The sequence below is a fragment of the Aphelocoma coerulescens genome, chromosome 2 (assembly GCF_041296385.1).
Source record: "Aphelocoma coerulescens isolate FSJ_1873_10779 chromosome 2, UR_Acoe_1.0, whole genome shotgun sequence".
Taxonomy (NCBI): Eukaryota; Metazoa; Chordata; class Aves; order Passeriformes; family Corvidae; genus Aphelocoma; species Aphelocoma coerulescens.
Genome location: NC_091015.1, coordinates 72,528,160 through 72,541,553, shown reverse-complemented (window position 1 = coordinate 72,541,553; position 13,394 = coordinate 72,528,160). Strand labels below are relative to the sequence as shown.

The 13,394-nt window shown below is 38.0% G+C and overlaps 1 protein-coding gene across 6 annotated transcripts in view; it reads left to right on the top strand.

The window, feature by feature from the left end:
• Positions 1-13,394, top strand: part of CDKAL1 (CDK5 regulatory subunit associated protein 1 like 1) — a 383,689-nt gene that overhangs the window by 341,504 nt on the left and 28,791 nt on the right. For all 6 annotated transcript variants that reach the window (XM_069007992.1, XM_069007993.1, XM_069007996.1 and 3 more), the window contains exons 14-15: positions 8,558-8,641; positions 12,662-12,826. In XM_069007992.1, coding sequence (XP_068864093.1) covers positions 8,558-8,641; positions 12,662-12,826 — 249 coding nt within the window. The remainder of the gene's footprint in view (positions 1-8,557; positions 8,642-12,661; positions 12,827-13,394) is intronic.

The following is a 13,394-nucleotide window of genomic DNA, read 5'->3' as shown; positions in this document are numbered from 1 at the left end:
CGCAGCTAGTTTGACAGTAGTTGCTATTAAATTCTAAACAACATAAAGTCACACTACATTTATCATTATTTAATGACTCATTCACTTTGGTCCCTCTGTAAGCCCTTGATGTTATTTGTCATTCAGCATTATGCCGCTAGAAGTGTCAGCAGTTCTAGGGTCTTACCTTGCCTTAGACTGAAGAAACCCCCTGAAGTGTGTAATTTTTGATCATATAGTGTCTACCTTCAAAATAAAAGAAAATAATATCATTATCCTATCCTCATTAACATTATCAGGCTCTGATGCTTTTTTTAGTAGCCTGTGATTCGTGTAGGCAAGAGGAGTTTTTATAGAAAAGAAAGCTGATACATATTTATACCCATTTTAACTCTCTCAGTGCCACCATTTTGTATTCTCAGTTAATTAACTTGCAGCAATGTTATGTTACATGTTTTGTGAGTTGTTAAATGTATAAATGTATCAATAGAACTTTTAATAGATTTTGGGGGAGAGTTGGGTTTGGCTTTGCATACAGGGTCATTTTGGACCTTTGTTTTTTCTGTTTTATCCCATCTGCTCTCCCTTTGTTCTCAGATGAGATGAACAGAGAACATTGGCCTCAGCTGTAGGATGAGCAGAAGAATCGTAGTGATATTTTGGAGAGAAGTCAGGCTTTTCTTGCAGTCTTTTTGGTGTATTTGATTAAAAGATATCAGACTACAGATGCATTCTAGGAGCACCCAATCTTACTGGGGGGATACCAGCATCATGTCAGGTGAGACAGAACTGACTCTTGATTCGTATCAGTGCTGTGTTCCCTTTGTCATCTGTGTTCTCAAATCCAGTATTTTCATCTATTCCTAAATTTTTCCTGCTTTGTTTTGTCTGTGAGGAAGTAACCTGTGGCTCAGCCTGCGATTTACTGAAGTGATGCTTACGTTGGGGCCTTTTATTATTCCTGGCAATTCTCTCCCACAGCTGCTGGTGCTGAACACAGCCTTGCGTCCGTCTGTGCTCCATCAGCACCCTTCTGACAGAGCCACTGCTGAGCACTTCGATTTCCGTCGTGTAGGCAAGACTTTAGTCTGAGTAAACAGTTTGGTATTGCGAGTTCCTGAGCAATTCCTGGAGAAGTTATTTGATAGGGTATTTACCAAGCTGATGTATAAATTCTCATATAACTGATACTTGCCTGGGCTTATGCAGCTGTTACGAGAGATCATCGAAGCAGGGATTGCATATTGTTGCCTTAGCAACTACCACTTCATATTGTGCTTAAATCACTTGGAAATACGCAGTGTATCTTAAGGAACTGCTTCCAGCAAAAACACCCAATCTAAATAATTCTAATAATTTCACAGAAGAAGCATAAGGATGGCCTTTCCTAACAAAGACCATCATTCTTTTAAGCTTGGTTGCCTCATTTCACTACAGGCTTAGCTTGTTATTGGAAAAAAATAAAATTTTAAGAACCCAAATACTTGTTTATTCATGCCACCATAATCCATCTGATTGCCAAATTGGCTGGAAGTTGAAAGTATTTTTTAAAGATTCTCCTAAAGGCCATCTTCTATTCTATAAAATCAGCAAGTATAGTATGCTTTCCTATACTTTTATTTAAATGTCAAGTTTTCTTAAGGGTAGACTCTTTGTCTAGTTTCTTTTGTTTTGTTTGTGAAATGCTATGGATATGAAAGGAAGACCTTAAACATATTTTAGACCTTCTCAGATGTTTCTTGTTCCTATTTTCAGATAATCTTTTTATTTAGATGTTTTCTGTAGGTATTTGCTACAGTTTTATGGGGTTTGTTAGATGATTTAAAAAAGAGAGTGAGGGAGAGGCTTTTGCGAGTATTAAATTAAGGCAGTTGCTTGAGTGCTTATGCTACCTGATAGTCTCAAATACCAGTTTTGCACAGAGTATTTTATATTGCTGTAGCAACTTCCCCACTTCTGTGGACACTCCTCTGTGTAACAGTCAGAGTTGGATTTTACATATGTGGAAACGCATTTCAGAGAGCTCAAGAAAACAGTGTCTTAGCAGCGATGTGCCAGATCCAGAAGAAAGCCAGTTTCTGACACCTCATCCTTTTGCTGCTTAAGCCAAGGTTTACAACAGAAAGGTCCAATGAGAGAGTCCTCTTTCAGGGGCAATATGTATCTCCCATTTCAGAAAACTTACTTTCCTTTTATAATATTGTACACAGTCAATGAAATTTAGAAATGTAGTATGACAGGGTTGTCAACATACTACTTTTATTACCCCTTTTCTAGGCAGTGAAAAGGAGAGACAAGCAAAATGCAAGCTTACAGAATTTAAAAGGAATCAAGATATTTTGAGGACCAGTTGTCATTTTTAGGTCACCGCTCACATCTCTGAATATAATTTTCATCTAAGCTGCATGGCAGGGTTTATATGTGCTGGGAGAAGCTACATTTTCCCAGCAGGAGACCAAATCAGAATGAAGCAGTCAGATGCAGGTGCACAGTAATAGAAAGGATCTATTTACCCTGAAGCGTGAGCAGTGGGCCAAGAAAGCAGAAGCAGTCTACTTCTATCTGTCTATCTCTCACCTCCTTCTCTCCCTACCTTTTCCCTCCCCCATAACTATGCCAACAAATTCGTAAGGGGACCAAAGAGAAGGTGTTCACTTGCTGTTAATGAGCTGCAGTGCCTTCTGCTGAAGGTCTGAGGCACTTTTTTGTTATGCTGATTGTGTACGATTAGAGCTGGCTGTCTTTTAATTTAAACCTAATCCTTCCTTCCAGCTTGCACAGCCTCAAGCCAGCCTGGAAAATGGTTGAAATAGTTTTTTCTGTGGGCATCTGTTGCCTGTGTCCATTCTGAATTTTGAATGATGCTGTGGAAAGAGCAGTGTGGCTGAAGCAAGTGTGCCTAACACAAAATTTAAAAAAAGACATTTGCCTAGGTAATATTTCATAAGTCATACTTTCTATGCAATCTTTTAAAAACAAAAAAATCTGCAGCTTTTTTAAAAGGAGGGCAGTTTGATAGTGATGATTTAACAAATTCAGCTGTATTGGTTGACAGTGAAATGAGACACTGCTGAACATTGTCTGCTTTTCTCTTGGGTTTCCAGAGTTCACTAGTTAAGAGCTGAATACTTTCCTATTTGTGAAGACAATCACCCAATGCTGTTTCCAGGGCTGAAAAAAACCTGAGCAATATAAGTACAGGAAAAACACTGAGAATTTTGGTTTTGTTGCTAATTAGTGGCATTGTAGGATTGAGGCAGCATTGTCTAGGTGTGGGAGGAGGAAGTAGGAATACACGAAATCCATGTAGTGGATACAGCTGCTTGCTCTGCAGCACTGGAGTGGTCAGGTTCTCTGTTTCTTTCCTCAGGTGTAAAATGGGCTAGACACATGTTGTAAAGATTAATCTGACTGATTATTGTATGATGTAAGAGACATGGAACTCTAAATATTCATGTCACTCTGTTGCTGTCTTTCTGTGCAGGGTTATGCACTGAACATAACATAATAAAAAAGGAGGCATTAACCCATCTGGAATTGGACAGCAACTTGAGCCTTAGTGAAGTGGCAGCTGTCTATGCTGTGTGCTAGAAAAGTATATTTATCCCAGCATAAAAAGTGCCATGCTCAGGAGCTGAACTATTTTAATGTTACTGCTTTCCAATATCCACATTTAAATCCCTAACAACTTTGTAGAAAAGCTCTAAGTCCGTGCTTTGTCTCCAATACTATCTTCACAAAGGGAGGGATTTGTACACCCTCAATTTTGGAGGAGCAGTGCTGCATAACAGAACAAAGCACTAAAAAGGAGATTTCTAAAAGAAATGTGTTCTGGTATCATCAAAACAGGACCATGTCATAAGTTTCTAGAAACGTCATCTCTTTTACAGGGAGGTTGTGGCACACTGACTTCTCTGTCAAGTGTAGAAAACACCTACAATATGTAAACAGAAGACCTAGAGAATACTTAATTATTATTTTCAAGAAATTTGGCTTCTATTTACAGAAGGATTCACATGATTTATAAAAAGTAGGTCCATCAGTTTTTTTCTGCTTTATAGTGAAGAATACAGTCTGCATAATTACTAAAATTTATTCAAAATAATTAGACCACAACTGAAAAATCAGAAGAGAAGTAAACCAAAACTGATGTAGAATAAACACTTTCTACATTGCTTTTGCTTAAACTTTGTTATGCTTAATAAAGGTCAACTATGCATGTTTACCAGAAATATTCTATACATCAGAATAATATGCTAAAACACGCACACATAAATTGTGATGGTGTGTATTTTTCATTGCTTGCTTTATGACGCATTTAAATAACAAATACAGGAAAGCAGATTTTTATGTGGCTTCTAAGCCTTGTACTAAGTATGTTCCATAATGATTTGGGTCAGAATCCAAGCCAGCCTCCTTCAAGACAGATGGAGACATGCTTACCAATTCCACTATGAATTCAACTTAGCCTGAAGGAGGCTTTGGCCAGTGTCTCTAAATCGGTGGAGATGCTGCATGGGCAGTGTGCTTTCTTCTATGGGAGAAATACAGAAATACAGTGGTTATTAATTTATATTTTTTTAGCCAATCAGAGGCTCTTAAAAACAAAGCTGATAAAATGCAGGTAAAAGAACGATAAGGAAATGTTGAGAAAGTTCATAGGTCACATGCTCTGGCTGTAGTAAGTAACAAATCCAAAATGTGCAATCATAGTCTTAATTGACTAAAAAAAAATTAGGGGGATATGCATTACCTAAGTGTAATCACAGCAGGCACCACTGTTGATGTTACGTAGCAATATTCTGTCAAAGCATGTAAAAAGGGACCGTCCTTGGCATGCAAACTGTTCTAGAGTTTAAAAATCAGTCTTGTATTTTATGTGATTCAGTCAGTTTTGGTTTAAAAAAGAAACTTAGTTTGACTGCAGCCAAGAAGGATTTTGGCCATTTCTTGCTGTTCATTTATTTTATAAAATCAGCCAGCTGGAAAAACTGCTTTTCGTGGTTTCCGGTAAAGGAAAAACTGAGTTAAAGAATTATCATGTCAGAATTTCCTGTAGGATAAATGAAAATGAAATAAAAGTTCCTAAGTGATTTGATTACTAACTCTGAGATTTACAAACTTCCTGGTAACTGTTGCAGTGCAGGAAGTGATCGGACCAGCAGTGATTGTTGCACTGTTTTTGGTGAAAGCAAGCTGCCCTCCTGTAAGTTATGTGACCAGTCCACCTTGGCATGGGGGAGGTTGCTGGGCAAGGTTTTTTTGCTATCATTCATAAATATTTTCATAATGTCATCCATAAAGAAAAAAATAATGCTTTTATAGGAAACCTTTCCAAAACGAGATGCCAAGGCTGAGTTGCCTCAGTTCCAAATGCTTTGGCAGAACTGTAGTTCCCTGAGAACTCATGTGTACCTGTGGAAGCAGATGAAAGAATAGGAATAAAAATAAGATACTGAACTACTTCTGCTGCTACATGCCTGAAAAAAAAATCATCAAAGTTATTATAATTATAACTGTTATTAGATATCATGTCTGGTTTCTGCATATTTAAATTCTGAGAGAGGTGAAACTTAGGCACTTAGAGATCCCAGGGGAATAATTGCAGAAATGATGACATATTCCACTTTTTGAACAAATTTCAATACCAAAGCTGCATTCTGCGTACTTACATTTCTTCTTAATTATACTTGGATGCAGGATAGATAGTAATTTTCTGTCTTACAAATGCATGTAGCCAATTAGTCTTGTAGATCATGAATACGCAATGGCCTAACTCATTAAATGGAATTTTCCTTTCCTGTTGTTATGGCAAAAGAGTCTGCAAATAGCTGAGTATTGTATCTCTCTGGGAGCTCAGCCTTGGCCAAGGCTACAGATCCATAACTTCAGCAAGTGGACAATTACTGGGTTTACTTTTTGTTCCTTACAGTGTGCCATGTGAGTCTGGTGTGTGCATGTGTGTGTCTGTCTGTATGCATGTACTGTAAATGGGTATGGGCTGTTTGGCTCCTCTGAACGTCTGGTCCTCAATTTAAATGCTGCTGTTCTGATGCCATGTGATGAATTTAGTCTTCCTGACTTCCTCCCATTCCCAAGAAATTCTGAGCTCAGAAGCTCTCCCTCTGGCCCACTGAGACGTGGAGACCTGACCTCTTCTGGCTCCTGGAGGCAAAGATGAAAAAATCTGGCAACATGTCTCTGAAGAAACCGCAGCTTATATCAAATGATCTAACACAGGTGTTCTTTTCTTCTTCCCTCTGATTTTTTTTTTTTTTTTTTTTTTTTTTTTTTTTTTTTTGCATAGTATGCTTACCATTCTGTCATCTGAGAGTATGAAGATAACACATGTAGCCTAGTCTGCCTCACAGGCAGGGTTCATAGCCACGATGAAGGCAGTCTGTTATGACCAGAGGGACCCAGGGAACCACAAGACAACTGAAAAATGAGTTATAGACCCAATATTGCTTCAAGCCACTTTTGCTAAATTTCGGTGTTGGTAAATAATAAATACGATGTGAGGACATGACTTGGTGATTGGCCTTGGTGCTTTTCAGTGGTAGCATGTTTGCCCAAGGGTGAATGTTGCTTATCTAACACTCTGTCCTCCTCTTTTTCATAATATTGCAGGACATCTGAGACTTGAGCACTTCAGTGCTACAGCAGATGTTGAGCTGTGATTTTTAAAAGCTGTGGTCTCAAATATTGTAGAAGTAACAAAACCTCTCAGTTTAGGGGAAATGTTCTCTGTAATCTTATTACTGGTGTAGTTATCTCAAGTGCCTTATTGACATGTTTTGCAAATATCCTCTGGGGATTTGAATTTAATAACTGTTTCCTTGAAAGTAATAATAAAAAATCCCCATACTGTTGGTAACACTGGACTTTTACTAAAATTTGAGTATGTTTTATCTGTTGTGATTTGTAGTTGCAGACTTCCCAGAGAATGGGAATTCTAAATGTGCTATAAACAAGTCTTAAACACCTCTTAAAAGTATGCAGAAATATACATATTTTCTACTATTAGGATTCTGTTACTAGGTCTGGAACTCAGGGATTTTGCCCCTTCTGCTGTGTACCCCACAACTTTTGGTGCTGGGGAGTGAAGTCTAACTGCCTTTGGGGAAATGAACTGGGTGCTCGCTGTCTCCCTTGCTTTCCAGGGTTTACTGTGGGAATGCTGCAGATAAATGTATGAGGAAGGGAAGGCAAGAGTTATTCTGTGAAGTCTTTCTGTTTAGCAAGTGGAGAATTAGATATGTATCATGTGTGTATACATATATGTGTCTGTATATATGTATATATATACACTGTAATGTAGATGTGACATTGCTGTTCCTATTTCTTAAAATTCTATTTTCTGCCATTAACTGTAAGAGAAAATCCTAACCTTATGTTTTACTGCTTGTACCTTAAAGAGTCAAAACGTTATTACCCACTCTGCATCTTGCTGATTCACATGGAACTTATGATGGAGGTCTTAAAACTTGTGTTTAACAGCTGCCACTAGGATGTGGTGGGAGTCTTTCAGGGAGAGGGGAGGGGAATGTAACTTTGCTCATAGATATTCAAACTTTGGAGTAAAATGTGAAACCTTTTTGAGTCTCAAAATAGTAATAAAAGCAGTGAGTAAATTTGACTTGCTAGACAGTTGTAAATTGCAGAATGCATTTGTCAAAGAGTTTGGAAATAATCCAGAGCACATTTAGATGGAAAAAATAGAGATGGGGTCAGACTGAAAATGTGAGCTGAATGTCCTTCCAGGTTTGCAGAAATTAAGCTATACACTTCATCACAAACTCAGTAATGGACAAGACCAGAGGTGTTATGTGGGGGATTTTGAACTTTGGGGAAAGCCAGATTTTGTTCCATATCTGCTTGGCCCCTAAATGCAACTGATTTGTCTTGGCATCTTCGATTTAACTTCCATTTAATTTTAAAATTGGTGCTTCCTTTAAACTGTGTTAGTGCATTTGGAATTTGGGAAGTGTAATTGAAGCACAGGTCTTTTCAGATATGTGTTTATTTTGCCTTTAATATGTTGGGTCTGTGAGCTGTTAAAAACTCTTCTTCTTGAGTCTTTGTAATATGCAGTGTTGGCTCCACTGTTGTGGAAATCAGTGTGATCTCATACAGCAAAGTGAGATCACCAAGTGGGGATAAGGAGATGCCGTAGCATTGTAAATAGCAAGTGTGGCTTTTAAAGAGAAGATACCTGTTTGGTGATTGTTTGCAGAAAATTTTCATTAGGTGGATGAAGATGTAATGGGCTTTGTTCACATCTGACATTTTTATTTGCTGTTATATTAATAAGTAAAAATCAGTTTATATTTCTGAACTGGACTTTCGTATTAGGCTATTACTCCCTCAGTTCTAGCCCTCGATTCGGACTTTAAACCCTGTCAGTTTTAGACTCTTGTAAATGGAGTGTTCTCTACTCCACTTTCTTGCTGATACAGAATTTCCTCAGAGAATTTGATTTTTTCTGCTAAGGGCATTTGTTTGTAGCTGCAGTTCTCTTCTCAGTATAATTCATTGGTTTTGCTTTCTGAGTCGTCTCTTGTTTTCTATTTTCCAGGTTGGTGAGAGGCAGAGAGTGCTGGTAACAGAAGAATCCTTTGACTCCAATTACTATGTTGCTCACAATCCTTTCTATGAGCAGGTACAGTTAAATAAACCAAACAACATCTTTTGTTTTATCTTTACTTTCTGATAATCTCAGCAACACAGTGTGTCAGGATGAAAAAAAAAACTAGTAAAGAAATAAGAAGCATTTTTCAGGAAACATGTGACCATCAAGACTTTTTTATGAGATATTTTGTTTCTGTGTTGTAAATATAATTTACCTGAAAATATGTTAAGAAATATACAGTGGATGTTTGACTATACAGCGTGGTTTAAGAAGCTGGTAATTATTCAAGTAATTTTAATTTCTGTGTCCCCAAAGCATTGATTTCTGAATAGTTGAGTCATGAAAATTTGCATACATCTTTCTGGAAAGTGTTTCAGGCAATGCAATTTGCAAAAAAAAAAAAAAAATATTCTAACAATAGAAGGGTCAGAAACTTTTTTAGATTAACACTTCAGTGTGATATGTTGTATTTCATAGAATCATACAATGTTTTGGGCTGGAAGGGACCCTGCTGGCCACCCCTCTTTGGATGCAGCCCAGGACACGTTTGGCTTTCTGGGCTCTAAATGCACATTGCTGACTCACGTCCAGCCTCATCCACCAGCACCCCCAAGTCCTTCTCAGCAGGAAAGTTCTCACACTCAGTGAGTTCTTCTCCCAGTCTGTACTTACGTCTGGGATTACCCCAACCCAGCTGCAGCACCTTGCACTTGGACTTGTTTGAACTTCATTATGTTCTTGTGGGTTCACTTCTCAGGCTTGTGTAGGTCCCTCTGAATGGCATACATTCCTTCTAGTTTTTGTCATTTCCTTCTCTGTACTTTCTGTAGATAAATTCTTGCCACACAAAAACATCTTTGAGCTAGGAAGGAAGTACAACATCTATTTCACAAAATTGTTATTTTTGTTCAAAAGCCAATGATTTGCTTAAAACCAATAAAATTGCCTTTCCTGAATCATCATGCTTTTATTCTCCATTTTCTTGCACTAAGCTGTCCACAGTTTGCTTTTGCTGCCATTAGGTATTCAGTTTGCTGAACCTGGAGAGACTATAAAGGATGGCTGTGCTTTCTTCTGGTTTTGGGTTATGTTACAGCATTTATTTATTATTTTTTTTCCTTAGTAATAAGTAACATTGCTATTCTTGAAATATCTGTTTCTGTTAGATATCTGGGTCATTAATTATTTTTTTTCTCACTCTTTTTTTTTGATGAATCTCTTTTTTTGTTACATATCCAACTTCTGTCTAAGTCTTATGTATCACTGCTCCTTGATTTTGTAGCTTATCAGTCAGAGTTGAGGAACATGGTCTTCCACATGGAGATTAAAAAGAAATTTCTTAGGCTTTTTTGTTCAATGCTTGTTTTATGGAAGCTTTATTAAAAGAAAAGTAATATGTACAGGAAAAAAAGTGTTGATGTTCATGGTGTGTTTTTACAGCACCTAATACAGCTCATGAGTGGGACTGGTAAAGAATTAATGAAATACAAATGGTCACGTAGGGAATAATTTTAAATTCTCTTTGGGAAGAAATGCTTTCCATTATGAAAATGTAAATCTTTTCCCTAAAATCTTATCTGTGGCATGTTTCACAAGGATAGTATCCTACTGCTCACCCAGGTAAGCACAAGAATCAGTGCTAGTAACTAAGATTAATAGCAGTAAATTCAATCCCAGTAAATTGAAAACCACTCTAAAGTCTAAATATCATATTATATATTATTGGAAGTTGAAGCTCAGAGTCCTGGTATAGTGTTCTGTTAACTCAAATAGTTATCAAATGTGTTCTGTCTTCACTAAGGTCATCTGAAGAATTTGCTACTAGACCCACGTCAATAGAGCTTCAGTGGCCGACTTTGTGGTGGAGTTGCAGCTGACATTTGTGGAGGCTTAGGTGATATAGTTTACATTGAACAGAGTAGTCTAAAGTGACCAGAGTGCTTTGCCACATCAACAGCCAAGCTGAGAGTTTCTGCTGGCATAGCTTAGTTTCTTAGAAATATGGTTAAGGATTTTTTTCTGAACAAATACTTATATAAAAAAAAATATCTGAGTGTATGCCAAGCCTGGATGCTTGGTTGTTTATGGTTCCTCACAGTTATTTTAAGTAACCTCTTTCTTTTTCTGAAGTTGGGTTTATATTTGGTTACTGCCCTTTTGCATGAGGAGATAGAAGATTTACAGAGGTCACGAGCCCAGTGATATACTCAGCTCCCTAATTTCCCTTTGATTTAAATTTGCCCAAGATGAATTACATGGGCAGAACTGTGATCCAGTGACATTGTAACACACTCTCAGCATTAAGATCCTGGTTTTGTGTTTGGTTAGTCTCAGCTTGCCTGTCTCTGAAAGGCAAAGATGTCTGCTTTTCTTGGAAGATGCTTAGGAAGCTCAGCAGAATCCTAGGATCTGGAAACACAGTCATGAACACCTTGAGCCTTCAGGGAAGAAGGGAAAGCACTGGTGGGGATTTCCTCCAAGTGGGACGGTCAGCAGTTGTGATAGATGAAAATGGAGAGGCAGTGTTCGGCAACAAAATGCCCTCCAAATGTGGGTGGCACAGATTTTTTCTCTGAAAATTCTCTGCACAAGTAGTCTCGAAAATTAAGCCATTTTAAGGCATTTCAATTTCAGCATCAAAGAATCAAGATATAAAGATGCAATCATTGTCTTTGAAAAGCTCTACTCAGCCCTGGTGAGGCTGTGTCCAGTTCTGAGCTCCTCAGTACAAGAGAGACATGGAGCTTCTGGAGCAGGTCCAGTGCAGGGCAACAAAGATGTTCAAGGGACTGGAGCATCTCTCTTTCAAGGACAGGCCAAGGGAGCTGGGCCAGTTCAGCCTGGAGAAGAGATGACTGAGAGAGGACCTCACCAATGTCCATAAGCATCTGAAGGGAAGGGTCAGAAGGCTTTTTCCAGGCTCTTCTTGGTGGTGCTGAGCAGTAGGACAAGAGGCAATGGGCAGAAACTGATGCACAAGAAGTTCCACTGGAACATGAGGAAGAACTTTACTGTGTGGGTGACCACACACTGGGACAGATTACCCAGAGAGGGTGTGGAGTCTCCCTCTCTGGAGAAATTCCAGAACTGGATGCAATCCTGTGCCATGTACTCTACGATGACCTTGCTCGAACATGGAGATTAGACCAGATGACCCCTCTGAGGTCCCTTCCAACCTGACCCATCCTGTGATTCTGCTTCAAGTAAATGTGATTAAATAAGTCCCCGTGATTCATTTTTTTCATTGTAAACAGTGTAAAAAATGTAATTTCATCAGGAAATTACACCACTTTTCTTTTTCAACTGCTTATCTATTTTAGAGCCGTTTAAACTCCATTTATTCTTCCAGCAAAAAGTGTTGCTCCTGTATGTAGGGCTCCTTCTTTTTTAAAATGCATGACTTAGGAACATCTCTGTTATGTGCTGTCTTTTTTCTGAAGTGGGACTGTCTGATATGATAGTTGTGCAAATTCAGGAAGGGGTGGCATTAGCTGCTGACCCAAGAAACACACTCATCTATTTTTACAGGCATTCACTGTCAGTCATGCATCTTAGCTGTGAAGGATCTGCACAATCAAAATAAAGGCTTGTGCAAAGAGAAACAAGGGTATAATTTCTGTCCTGAAGCCTTTACAGACTCAAAACCTTTTTTTTTTTTAAAATGTCATGGGATGGACATGGAAATAGGAAGCTTTGCAGCAGTCTGTTAGAACTGTGTAGAACAAATGCCCTTGGGAACTGTTTGGGTCTGGATTCAAAAGCTGCAACTCAGGCCCAACTTTCTCATCAGTCAAAAAACATGACTTAAGGAATCGGTTGGAGTCGAAAAGAGCTGAGCTAACACTGCAAAGCTCTTGAAGAATGCAAGCTGGAGATCTTACTGGTCAAGTGTGTCAGGGGCTGTAGTGTACACTGGTGACTAAAATGTTTTAAGATTTAGGATTTTCTCTGAAAATTTTCGCTTATCAAAAATCTGTTTTCTAAGTGGATACTAGAGACTCTAATGTTCCTTGTGGTATTTAGTAACAATGTCTTTGTTTTATTTGAAAGGTTCTTGTGCCAAAGGATCCTCTGTTAATGGGTAAGATGGTAGAAGTGAATATTTATGAAGCTGGGAAACATTTTATGAAGGGGCAGCCAGTATCAGATGCCAGAGTTCACACTGCATCCATCACCAGACCGTTAGCAAAAGGAGAAGTTTCTGGTTTAACAGAGGTGAGTAAAAGACATTTTCTGCTTTACTACGCTGGTAAATCCACAGCTGTTCAAGCAAAATGATTCCATGCTATGTATCTGTTATTATTTTATAGTTCCCATATATATATGCATGAAGCTTTAATCTTTTCTGACAGATTGAAATCTGAATTCAAAATATGTTTTTGCTGATGCCTGTAGCTTTACTTTGCTGACTATAAAGGCAATAATACACTTGTTTCAAGATGCAATATGGAAAAAGAACTCACTAGAATTGGAAAGATTAAACACCAGTAATTATATAATTCAATGTAGGATGAATCCGTTTACTTTTCTTTACAAAGCTGTTTTTAAAAAAATATGTATTGATTACATATCTGTTAAAACAGGTCTAAACACGATTCAGAAATCCCAAATTAATTGATGGGTAGAGATATGGAATACTTACAATATATTTTGGAAAAAGGTCAACATCTGATTTAGTCATGTAAAGAAAATGAAACTCTTAAAAAAGAGATCTGATTCTTATTTTACACCTCAGTAGATATGGCTGTTAGCCAAGTATTCTCATACATTTCATGGAGCTCTA